The sequence below is a fragment of the Cottoperca gobio genome, chromosome 6 (assembly GCF_900634415.1).
Source record: "Cottoperca gobio chromosome 6, fCotGob3.1, whole genome shotgun sequence".
Classification (NCBI taxonomy): domain Eukaryota; kingdom Metazoa; phylum Chordata; class Actinopteri; order Perciformes; family Bovichtidae; genus Cottoperca; species Cottoperca gobio.
Window position 1 is genome coordinate 2,063,441 of NC_041360.1, and position 12,363 is coordinate 2,075,803.

The 12,363-nt window shown below is 41.9% G+C and overlaps 2 protein-coding genes across 10 annotated transcripts in view; one reads left to right on the top strand and one right to left on the bottom strand.

Moving 5' to 3' along the window:
- The first annotated feature begins 1,789 nt into the window (after positions 1 to 1,789).
- Positions 1,790 to 8,303, top strand: olmf4l1 (olfactomedin 4-like 1). Its single transcript, XM_029434298.1, has 7 exons — positions 1,790 to 1,963; positions 2,054 to 2,176; positions 2,348 to 2,566; positions 3,147 to 3,300; positions 3,746 to 3,973; positions 5,212 to 5,380; positions 5,675 to 8,303. The coding sequence occupies exons 1-7, from the start codon at positions 1,910 to 1,912 to the stop codon at positions 6,108 to 6,110; spliced, it is 1,383 nt and encodes a 460-aa protein (XP_029290158.1). The 5' UTR covers positions 1,790 to 1,909; the 3' UTR covers positions 6,111 to 8,303.
- Positions 8,304 to 10,270: 1,967 nt separating this feature from the next.
- The window catches only part of ndrg4 (NDRG family member 4), a 54,527-nt gene continuing 52,434 nt past the window's right edge, over positions 10,271 to 12,363 (bottom strand). For all 9 annotated transcript variants that reach the window (XM_029434294.1, XM_029434290.1, XM_029434291.1 and 6 more), the window contains one exon: positions 10,271 to 11,485. In XM_029434294.1, the coding sequence (XP_029290154.1) occupies positions 11,331 to 11,485 (155 nt within the window). In that variant the 3' untranslated portion in view covers positions 10,271 to 11,330. The remainder of the gene's footprint in view (positions 11,486 to 12,363) is intronic.

Sequence of the window (12,363 nt, forward strand, 5' to 3'; positions counted from 1 at the left end):
GGGGCTTCCTCCAGACGTTCCCAGTTCACCCGCACTACCCGTTTGGGTTTACCAGGTCTGTCCAGAGTCTTCCCCGACCCCTTGATCCAACTCACCACCAGATGGTGATCAGTCGACAGCACCACCCCTCTCTTCACCCGAGTGTCCAAAACATGCGGCCTCAGATCAGATGATATGATTACAAAATCGATCATTGACCTTTGGCCTAGGGTGCTCTGGTACCACGTGCACTTATGAGCATCCTTATGTTCGAACATGGTGTTTGTTATGGCCATTCCATGGCTAGCACAGAAGTCCAACAACAAATGACCGTTCGGGTTTAGATCAGGGAGGCCCTTCCTCCCAATCACGCCTCTCCAGGTGTCTCCATCGTTTCCCACGTGTGCGTTGAAGTCTCCCAGCAAGACTACGGAGTCCCCTACTGGAGCCCCCTGCAGGGCTCCATTCAGGGTCTCCAAGAAGGCCGAATACTCAGAACTGCGGTTTGGGGCATAGGCACAAACAACAGTCAGAGTTTTCCCCCCCATAACCCGAAGGCGTAGGGAGGCGACCCTCTCGTCCACCGGGATAAACTCCAACGTAGCGGCGCTCAGCCGGGGGCTAGTGAGTATCCCCACCCCGGCCCGACGCCTCACACCTTGGGCAACTCCGGAGAAGAATAGAGTCCAACCCCTATCCAGGAGTACGGTTCCAGAGCCAAGACTGTGCGTGGAGGTAAGCCCCACCAGATCCAACTGGTAGCGATCCACCTCCCACACTAGTTCCGGCTCCTTCCCCCACAGAGAGGTGACGTTCCACGTCCCCAGAGCCAGCCTCTGCTGCCCGGGTCTGGTCCGTCGAGGTCCCTGACCATCACTGCCACCCATGTGACAGCGCACCCGACCCCAGCGGTTTTTCCCATGAGTGGTGGGCCCACAGGATGGATGGATGGGAGGCACCACGTAGCTTCTTCGGGCTGTGCCCGACCGGGCTCCGTGGCAAACCCGGCCACCATGCGCTCGCTGTCGGGCCCTCCCTCTGGGCCTGGCTCCAGACGGGGGCCCCGGGCTTCCTCCGGGCAGGGTCTCTCCTTTCCTTTCCCTTTCTTTCATGAAGTCGTTTTTTAACCATTCTTAGTCTGGCCCCTCACCTGAGACCAATTTGCCTTGGGAGACCCTACCAGGAGCACTAGGCTCCAGACAACACAGCTCTCAGGTTCATAGGGACACACAAACCTCTCCACCACGATAAGGTGATGGTTCCCAGAGAGGTCCAAACCACTGCTATAATAATTATTTTTAACAACATTATTATTAGTATAGTTTTATAGTACTTTTTTTCATTGTTATCACACTTTACACACACGGGTCATTTTAGCCCCGTGTGTGTAAACCTGATGTAGTGATACAAAAACTATTTTAGTTGATAAATTAAGAAAGGGAGAATGAAAATAATGATTTGTGGTCATCAAAAACACGATATTTAATGAATATTTGGAATATTAATTGATTAAATAAATTGATTGATTTCCAAAAATATAGCAAAGAAACACTCAGCCATGCATGAGATAACATAGGAAACGAATACGGGTCCGTTTGGACCCGTGTTGCGCATTAGAAGGGGTTTGCATAGCTTAAGTGTCAAAGGGTTAAAGAAAATAGCAACATCTGTCAGAATTTCTGGAGTTTTCCCTTCATCATATACTGTGTTGTTCTGTGTTGCTGCAATCCCAACCACAAGGAGGAAGTGATCACATTCTGAAGGAAACATGACACATGGCACACACACACTAAACACACATGCACATTCACTCACATGCAGTGGTCAGTGGGAGTGTTCGCAAGTTGGAAGCGGCAGCTACAGTCAGACACACTGTCATAATCAACTGTGTTCAACAACTGTTTTATTTAGCTGTGCTCTCTGATCCGCCATGAAGCTGTATGAGATCGTTCCACTGTGTGCTCTGTTCACCCTCACCCAACAGGCAAGCAAACACTGGGAACAGTGATTACTTCATGGTTACTTCATTTTGTATTTATTTGTAACATATCACGTTTAATATCTTTGATTGCAGGCAGCTTTGCGTGATGAGTGTTCGTGTGAGTTGATTAATTCAGAGAAGGCATTCCCTCATGACAAACTCAGCGCCGTGGAGGACTCTGTATCAAAATGCAACAGCAACATCACCCCGCAGAAGGTACAGTAAGTAGTTGGGTTATTCTCTAAACCAGACTGCCCTCCGCAGCTGAAAAACTGTCCAAGAAAATATAAAAGTTTTTTATGTTTTTAACTCCTGTAAGACTCCTGTATATATGCATTCAAGTCCTGAGTGATGTGTGAGCACAGTGTGGACCTGCTCTGCCTGCAGACTCTGGAGCTGGAGAGTCTGCTGCTGGGTTTGGCGCATCGTCTGCCAAAGCTACAGGAAGACGTGTCCATGCTGGAGAAGGAGGATGATGGAGAGCTCTATGCAGTTATCAGCCTGCAGGTGATAGAGAATGAACTGATGGAGATCAAGCAGCTCATCGACAGGCTCAACAGCAGCACCCTAGGACACGAGCGACTAACTGCTGACACTGCTAAACAGGTAGATTCATACAGAGAGCTCATCATTCAAGAAGGCAGCATCTGTGTCAAGTCTGCTCAAAATGTAGATAGATTTTTGGGATCTATTTGCTTTCCTCCATCTGGTGGTATAGAGAGGGCCACTGGCAGGCAGGTTTATAATCACACCAAAAAGTACACATCGTAACTTTAATGTATTCTACATCAAAATGTAATCTAAAATATAAAGAAAAATAGTACAGCAGTAAAAGTGTACAGATGCAGAGCCCCGTGTTGACTTTGAATCCCTCACTTAGAGATCATCATGTTGGAATGGGAACCACTCTCAGCTTGCATTTTCAACAGGAACTTCAAAATCTTTATATGTATATAATATATATGTGTATATATATAACATCTAACATTTATTTTGGAAAAACTGATTCATATAGTAGCAGAATTATCAAGATAACAAACATATTGTTTGTGAGTTTGTTGCTAAGGTTTATAATAGATAGCTGAAATGTATATCAATGTATAAGCCTGTTTCTGTGACATTGCATTCTAGGGCAATCATCTTTGTAAGAATAAACAAATATTGGGATGTCTGTTGTGCTTCTCAGCTGGAGGACCTGAAAGCAGAGATGCAGGAGATGGAGACGTACGACACCATGCAGGTGGTAAAGACACAACAAGTCAACCAACTTCTGAAGAAAGACCTGGACCAGTGCAGGACTCAACCTGACCCTGCACACCAGTCCACAAAGCCTCCACGTGGTATGTGCCAAAACCACAATGAGCAGGGAGATTTATTTTCTCCTTCCACTAGAGGCCACCAGATTAAATATTAGTGTAGCAATTGCTTTCTTCTGTATAGTTCACTTATGATACATTCTGCAATGTCACATCTTCAACCCAGAAACAGATTGGGCTCATAGGGTTTATAATAAGTTGTTTGATATTTAACCTGGCAAATTTACACCCAACATCAGAGGCCATTGTGGTTCTCTGTCCAGAGTGTCTGCACAAGAAAGTGACACTTCACATGAGGTGGCTCCCAGCTGTGAAGCATACTCAGAGTAATGTAGGGTATAAATGAGGCTCTCAGATCTAATCACCACAATTAGGAGGTAATTACCAACCCGTGGACGCCTCACTCAACCAGCTGTTCTTATTTAGTACAATTTCTTTCTCTCTCTTTCATTTCATATTTTCCCCTTAGGTAACTGCCCCCACGGTCAATTTCTGAACATTACGGGGCCGATTGTGTACACAGCAGGAGAGTACCCTGGCTCCTACAAGTATGGATCCTGGGGTCGAGATCCCAAACCACAGGCGGGGAAGGAGAGCTGGCATTGGCTGGTAATGTTGACCTCCAGCAACCAATTCTCCAACTACGTCCGTCTCTACTCCAGCCTGAGCGCTCTCATTGTTGGGGTGAGCACACCAGGTAAAGAACTCCTGTGTTATAGTAGTTAATGTTAGAAATGTACTACCTTTCAGCTCACTTGTGCAATAGATACTTCTACTTCTACTAGTAATTAGGATGGTGTATGTGGGTTGATTCAAAATAAACTACAGTGTGTGTTGAAGGTAATGAAAACACGTCACCCAGTGCGACAGTGTGGTGTTTTAATAGATTTTGGATAACAATAGAGCTCTAAACTTACAAGGATCAATCAATTTATTGATATTAACTCTTGTGCTGTCTTAACGTCCTGTATACGTCCCCTTGTCCTAAGGGTAAAACATTACCCGCCTCCACTAAACCTCAAAGCACAAAGCAGCTTCATTGAATTTTCAACCGAAAATCTATTTTGCATGAAGAAACAACCTGTAATTCCTGTAATAACCTCGCTTGATAAATGTCTTAGTTTTCCCCTTTTCACATTGCAAAAAGACTGCATTTTATTAGTGGATACCACTCGTTTCTCTTTTACAGCACACTTGTTTTAATGGTTTTCTTTACTAAAGTAGAGGAATATTATTATCATTTAATTTTCTAGCTTTAGATAGTACTTATGTAGCCTAAGAAAGTAAATGTTTTGAATCAAACAGAAACAACAGAAGTGAAATTATTTTGTACTGTACAGAAACAATTGAACTGCAAATTAGTAGATTTTCAAGAATTTAATGGGTGAGTAATGATGCACCTTCCCAAATAAGTTGCTGTTTTTCTGAGATCAATCAGTGGCAGGAATAATCATTTTGTCTCTGTCTGTCAGTCTGTCTGTCTGTCTGTCTGTGTGTCTGTCTGTCTGTCTGTGTGTCTGTCAGTCTGTCTGTCTGTCTGTCTGTATGTCTGTCTGTCACTGTAATTTTAACTGCCCGGTCAAAAATGACCCAAAGGCAATCTGTGTACCCTGGTGGTGTACAGCTCCCATGAAACTATAAACAAAAATAATTTTTCACTTTTTCTAATTTTGGGCTCACATTAGGAAAAGTCATCAAATTTCAAGTTGAAAAAAGGTTGTTTAGGGTTTTGTTCTCTGGTGCTAAACATCGCGGGGGTCATTTTTGACTCTAAGAAAACACAAGGGTTAAGAAGCACCCAAAATACTATATCTTTGACAAATTATAACTATACTTACTTATGATTATATTTGCTTCTTCTTCTTCTTCTTCTTCTTCTTCTTCTTCTTCTTCTTCTTCTTCTTCTTCTTCTTCTTCTTCTGCTTCTTCTTCCAGGTAATGTCTTGATCAGCCCTTCTAACCCAACCACCAACACCATCCAGGGTCCAAATGTTGTGCTGTACGGAGAGGCCTTGTACTACAACTGTTACAACCAAGATGCTGTATGTCGATTCAACCTCACCACCAAAACTATTACCTCCTTACAACTACCCAAAGGAACCAGGTTCGCTGCTCGACTTTGTCTTTAAGAGTATTATCTGAATGGGTGTTGTTATGTTTCTACAAACAAGAAAAAGTCATAAAATCTTCCATGTTTGCATGACAATGTTGAATTCTGTAGTTTGTAAGAACAACAAAACAGGGATGTAAACAATGGAATGTATGATGATGGAATGTATCAACCTGTGCTATTTGTAAAATTCTGAATGTGCAAGCAAAACATATAGGATTTCAAGAAAACTAAGACACTGACACATTGCTCTAAAAATGAAACATCAATTAATGTTTTTTTTTTCAGGTTTAACTCAAAGGGTAACTTCTGCCACCTTGATGGATGCTACCCGTTCACTGATCTGGACCTGGCGACAGATGAGTCAGGCGTCTGGGTGATCTATACCACTACCCAGGACTTTGGCAACCTGGTGCTGTCCAAGGTGGAGGAGGGTGAACCGCTGAGGCTCGGCCAAACCTGGCACACCTCAGTCTACAAACAGGGGGTGACCAACACTTTCATGGCCTGCGGTGTGCTCTTTGCGACACGATACGTCAACAAAGACGTGGAGGAGATCTTCTATTTGTTTGACACCATAACAGGCAAGCAAAGGTTCAACGTTGGGGTCTTCATCAACAAGATGTCTCCCAACATTCATGCCCTGAACTACAGCCCAGTAGACCAGATGCTACATGCTTACTGTGACTCCTTCATGGTCTCCTATAAGGTTTTGTTTGAGTAAATTGATAATGCTAAGCATTTTCCATAAAAATAGTGACCAGCACAAAAAGATAAAGGTGATTCCGTACTAAAGACCATCAAAAAGCATTGGGGTGTGTGAAATGACCTAAATGTAAATGTAAATGTAAATGTACATGGTAAATTTGATATAATGTACATTTGCACTCCAAAACTCAGTTCTCTCTGTAGCGCAGTAGTATGAACTGTGGTGGACATTATAAATAAAGGTCCTGAAACAATAAGTCTTGGTTTTTTTTACAAACCTTTACAAAGGGGTTCAATCACACAGCATGTTTCTGCAATGACTGACAAAAGGGGAACAATATTAACTCAGCTTATGCCCTGCCATTACAGACCGGTTGCAGCTGCACAGATGTGAGACTCAAAACCTGTCTTAGTGGTTCTGGGACCCATTTACAGTGTGTACAGCTCTCTCAGCTACCTTAACTGGTGTCTGCATGGTTAGCAATACATGGAATGACCCAGTCCACCTTTTGGATCTTTAGCGGTCTGCCAAACAAGATTTCAAATGGACTAAGGCCATTCCTGCTTCTTACCCTTGCCTTCCCCTTTGCATTAAGAGAATGGGGAGAGCCTTTGTCCATGATAGACCTGTTTCATCACAACATTTTGGTAGTTTGATTTTTAATGTGCCGTTTCCTCTTCCAACAACGCCACCACTCACTTGGTGATGAGTGCAGTGTTGTCTCATAGTAATGCCTAGATACTTACCAACTTGTTTAAGTGGTGGCACAAGCGGTGTTGCGATGTCACTGCTGATTTTAGCAGGCATCTTTACCATGTACAGTAAATGGATGGCAAATGGACTGCATTTATACAGCGCTTTTCCAATCTTTGTGATCACTCAAAGCGCTTTACAACACGTCAGAATTCACACACTCACACACATTAATACAGAGTCAGAGGCTCCATACAAGGTGCACAGCAGCTCGTCAGTAGCTGTGCCATGTATGGATGAGAAGTCCTGAAACAATATGTCTGTTAATTACAAACCTTTGTAAAGGGGTTCAATCACACAGATCGGTCTGCAATAACTGACATAAGCTGCATAAAAGTGAGAGACAGAACCAGTAAATCAGACTTGTTTCTGGAATCAAATAAGAGTCATATGTCAGTGTTTTTCCATTGTTGAGAAGTTGCTTTACATAACAGTTGTCAGTTCTTGTCACGCACATAGAAATGCACATTTTCATTACAGTGTGGTAACATTACATTAGGATTTTCCAGAATCAAACTGTTTGCATAAGGTGAGGAAGAGATGCTAACCATATGATGTTCATAAATGATTTAAAGTTTGAAGTTCAGCTGTACGCTCATGTGTGTAGCAGTTGCTCTCTTTGAGGGGTGGCATCTGTCTGGTAAATAATATGAATCTCAGATATACATCAAGAAACTGTGATTTTGTCACAGCAGAGTTGAGAGCTGTGCTGCTCACCATACTGTATATTAAAAACATGTTAACATAATGATGTCAAATGATCAAACGACTCCATAAAACTTCAGACATAAAGTCTTTATTTCTTACTTGTTACTTTATCAGTACATGGACAGACACAGCTTACTTTTTATATTTATTTGTATGTAATATATTTAAACCTTACATTACATGACAGAAAAGTAGGTAAGAGTCCTTATACTGAACAGAAACAACTCATAGGAAGACTTCCACAATATGAAACAACCAAACGAGAAAAAAAGAACTTATTGCTCAATACAAATCAATCATAATGGCAGTATGAAGAAGAAGAAGAAGAAGAAGAAGAAGAAGAAGAAGAAGAAGAAGAAGAAGAAGAAGAAGAAGAAGAAGAAGAAGAAGAAGAAGAAGAAGAAGAATAGTAGTAGAACACATGAACCAATATCCTTATACGAAGATGAGGTTTTCTTCATAATACAGTAGTGTTAGAGTGTTCGGTTTGGGTTACTTGCTCTATAAATAAAAAAATATCTACAAGTGCAAGGAGGACCAAGGTCTATACAACGTGATCAATCGCCATCGTACAGGACCTGTCAACTTTCACAAATGTCTTCTGAACTTCACTATTTATAGACCTTGTGGGGGAGCAGGAAGGATATGGGTTTTCATATACAGGGTTAAATGTCAAAGATGTGCGGCAGGGATAGAAGTGCAAACTATAGTGAGGGGTTCTGAGAGGCGTAGGTTGACAATACTGTACAGCACTTCAAAAAAGGACAAATTACATTTAGGATCCCCTCAGGCAATTTGGGAAACATTGTATAGGAGGAAACAAGTGTAGATGGCAGAAAATAGCTTAGTAAAGAGAGAAAACAGCGAAAGATGGCCGTATACTCCGCTACATGCAAACTTCAGTGTTCAAGAAGTTCCTCCATGAGGCTCTGCAAGGAGTTACTGAGGTGTTTGATCTGACTGTCTTATATATTCTGATAGTCTCTCCTCTACATAACAGGATTGTTTTCAAACTATTTCATTGATTGGATTTTTTAAACAATTCAACAATAATCTCTTCAGCTTAGTCAAAATCACATTCGTTTTCCTTTAACATTCATTCATTCACAATTTTTCAGATCAGAATCTCTCTCTATGTTTTGGTAACAATCCCTTTTCTTTGCTTGAAAACACAACAACATATTGCTGGACTCTATGGCCCCCTGGTGCTCAGACACACAACTAACACTACCAACATTTTAAAAAGTGACTTCAGCTGATAGCCCTTTAGGGTGCGACTGGGTTTGCCTGTGAGAGCTGGGGCACCATGTCATTTTTAGGGGCAAGGGGTTATTTTTTAAGGTTGCTGGGGGTTGCCCTACATTCTGAGCTTGGCACCAAAATGGCACCAAAAAAGCCCCACCCCTTACAGGCTACCTCAGGAAAGCGCACACCTCAGCAATTTGGAAGCTACGCCCCACATGACAGGGGACCAAAGGGTGTTTTGTAAAACTTGAAACAGGAGAAGGTGACTGTGGTACATAAATACTGTACATTACTAAGCCATAAAATCCAGGGGACCCTATCTCTGATCACTATTGACACGGTGGTCCAGTGTTAAGCAGATAACAGCACACAGCTTCACTAGTCTAAAACTAAATGCATATACATGTGCCTTACTGGTTAGATTATGGCTACACTTCACATCAAAACACACTGAGCATATAGAAATGGATTCCTTCTTTGTGTACATTTTGTGTATTAATGTTTTATACTTTGGCTTAATTCCCTTACATACCAAAGCCCACACAGGTTTCATTTGAGAATGTGTGTGGAAATGAGTGTGTGCATGTTTGTGGTTGTGGATACTGTGTGTGTGCCGGGGTGGGTAGCTTTGGTATATCTACGGAGAGTGGCTTGGCGCTGTAAGAGAAGGCTGCTGCAAGTTCTTTGGTGGTGACCCGAGCTTGTTGGGTCGGCCCGGTCCTGCCTCGACCCCCCTGGTCTAGTTTGTCTGGGTCAGAGTGTGATTGTCAAGTTAGAGACCACAAAGAGCCGACTACGACCAGAGCCGCCATGCACTGGAGTTAAAGAATGATAATGGCATCTATGGCCCTATTTAACTATTCACATGTACTGTAAGCTGCTAATTAGCTAATAAGAATGCCCTAATACTAGATACTACTCAGAAATTACAATGCTCTAGGATAACTTTCACGTTGACATGCATATACATGTTAATACATATTTAATCTAGCCTATATTCATGTAGTGGATTGGCTCAGAAATGTGAGATGACACACATCTTAAAGCTGCACTCAGCAACATTGCACTAATGATTTGATTTGAAGCAGCCAGGCCTGTCTGTGATGCTCCACACAGCATCAGACCAAACGGAATAGAGTTTGTTATAGATCACTTTTTAAGTGCTTCTTAGGAGACAGTTTGGTTTGGATTCCTCTCTTCATGGGCAGTGACACAACAAAGTGACATAATAAATAAAACAAGTGATTACATTGTAAGAATCCTGATTAGCGTGAAAAGGATAATCTTGCGATGCATTGCTCATTTTGCAATTTCTGCTCACTTGTTGATCAAGAGCTTCATAGTAGCTTTGCCACTGCATTTGCTACATTGGATTGTATATTAATGTCAATCATTTGATGCTTATTTGAAACTAAACAATTGATTTTCCCGAGTGGTTCACAAATCACAGATTGTCATTGTGCTCAAAATCAAGATTATTCAAATACAAGTCTGGTTTTATTTTGGTCATATCACGTACAGATTATCATGGTATCAGCAATAAAAGTAGATGAAGCTGCACATTTGTGTCAGCTAAACTCCCTGGTGGTGTACTGTCTCAGTGCGCTTACGACTGGTCGGCTAAAACGCATGTATGCTGATGATATCACTTAAATCATTAAGTGTGGTTTACAAGTTTGAAATAAAATGTTATGGCGTGCAGCTTTAAAATCAGCGTGATAAACTCTAGCTATGATATAAGACTAATAAAAGCTAACAAAGCACTACAGGTGCACCCGGCTACGATAGGCTGTGTCCTGTTGTCTGTCAAATTCTGGACACACCCTCTAACACTCAGTCACTCATAGAGAGAAATAACCATTGGTTACAAACAGCACAGAGAGAAATACAAACTGTTTGTCCATACAACAACAAAAGAACACACTGCTTGCAAAATATTGATGCATAACGCTTTTTCATTAGGGTACCTTCTAAATGTTCTGGTTTCCTTTGCTAAATCCTGCACTTTCACCTTCTCTATCGAATTTCCATTTTACATTATAAACAGCAGCTCATAACTTATACTGCTTTGTGAACTGTTGACAGACTGGGTTAAATCTTTTTTGTGGAGGGGTGGTGGGGGTGCAGGCAAAGAATGAGGAGACAGCTAGAAAACACAAGAATGACACTGCAAGAACAAAAACAGTTGCCTAAATCTTTAACTGCGGGGTGATAAGGGTGGGGATGAGGTGGATATTAAAAGGTGTGGTTGGGATATTTAGTAGCAACACATATGGTATTTTACAGTGGAGGAAGGAAGAAGATGGCTGACACGGGATCTGGAGGAGATAGATGAAGACAGAGAGATGTCTCTACCTTGTTCATGAACTTTCCTTTCTGTTGCTGTCTCGTTCTACCATCCACCATGTTTGACTACAGAGAGCGAATCCAACTTTAAATCCTTTGCATTTTCCTTATACCCCCACCCCCGTCTCTTTCTCTCTCCATCCCTCTACCCCTCCCACCCTCTTTATATGGCTGGCTGACTCCTCAGCAGGACACCTCCATGGTGTGGGTGACGGTGCCGACTCCCTCGGTGCTGTCAGAATGGGTGCAGGCCCGAGAGCGGGACCCGTCTATGGAGCTGGCGCTGGTCAGGGAGGCCGTCCTGGAACGAGCCAGGCGGGTCATACTGGCAGAGGGCACTGGGAGGAAGGTGAGGGGTAGGGAAAAAAAATATTCAGCATTCCATTGTGGAAAACAATTTGTGTGCTCAGTTGATTCTGTGGACATATTGGGAGTACATGCTAATGTGGACAACTGGAGAATATCCCTGTAGCTGGTGAGAAAAGGCACCATGCACTTTGTGCTATATAAAGCTCTGCTTTATTATTATTGAATTGTATTACATAAGTTATTATTATTAATCAATTAACGAATAGGCTTATAACATTTGGTCAAGTAAGCTTTGAATTGAGATTGTTTCTGAATAAGTTAAGCTTGAGTCTTACCAAAATTATAATAATTCAGAATAAAAGGTAGGATTCCTGCATTAGTCCAATAATTATTTGTGTTGGTAGGTACGTTTAAATCAGTGGTTAATAAACAATTAAATGGCCACCCTACCTTAAAGCTGCATTCATTGGTTTAGTATTCCTTTGTAGTCATGCTTCTGTCTGTTTTACTAGTTACAGAAGGTGTTTTGTCATTTGGGGATTCTAGGGAAGTGCACTGTGTGGGCCAGAAAACCAAAACAAAGAGCTACCAGAGGCTAAAAAGAAGCCCTTTCACTTGACACACAGTCATTTGATTCATTGTTAATAAACAATGAATGAGATTTGAGCCCAGAGCCCTGGAGGACACATTTGAGTCCACTTTTAATGTTTCATATTGCATGCTGTGTTCATGTAGTTTAGGCTAAGCAGTTTAGCGAATAATCAGCATAACCCTAACCCCAAACACAATATTAGTTTTAAAATTGTGTTCAGTCAGCAGTTTATGTAGTTTTAGTTTCATAGTTCTCATTTGATTACAGAAACTGGATTTAGTGTTCTGTTGGCCATTCTCTTTTAAAGCCTAAACT

What these genes read in the sequence shown, in the direction of transcription:
- olmf4l1 (XM_029434298.1), top strand. Translation starts at nt 1,910, where the DNA reads ATGAAGCTGTATGAGATCGTTCCACTGTGTGCTCTGTTCACCCTCACC. An exon ending in GCAACATCACCCCGCAGAAG is followed by an intron (nt 2,177 to 2,347) that starts GTACAGTAAGTA and finishes CTCTGCCTGCAG; the next exon opens with ACTCTGGAGCTGGAGAGTCT. An exon ending in CAACTACCCAAAGGAACCAG is followed by an intron (nt 5,381 to 5,674) that starts GTTCGCTGCTCG and finishes TTTTTTTTTCAG; the next exon opens with GTTTAACTCAAAGGGTAACT.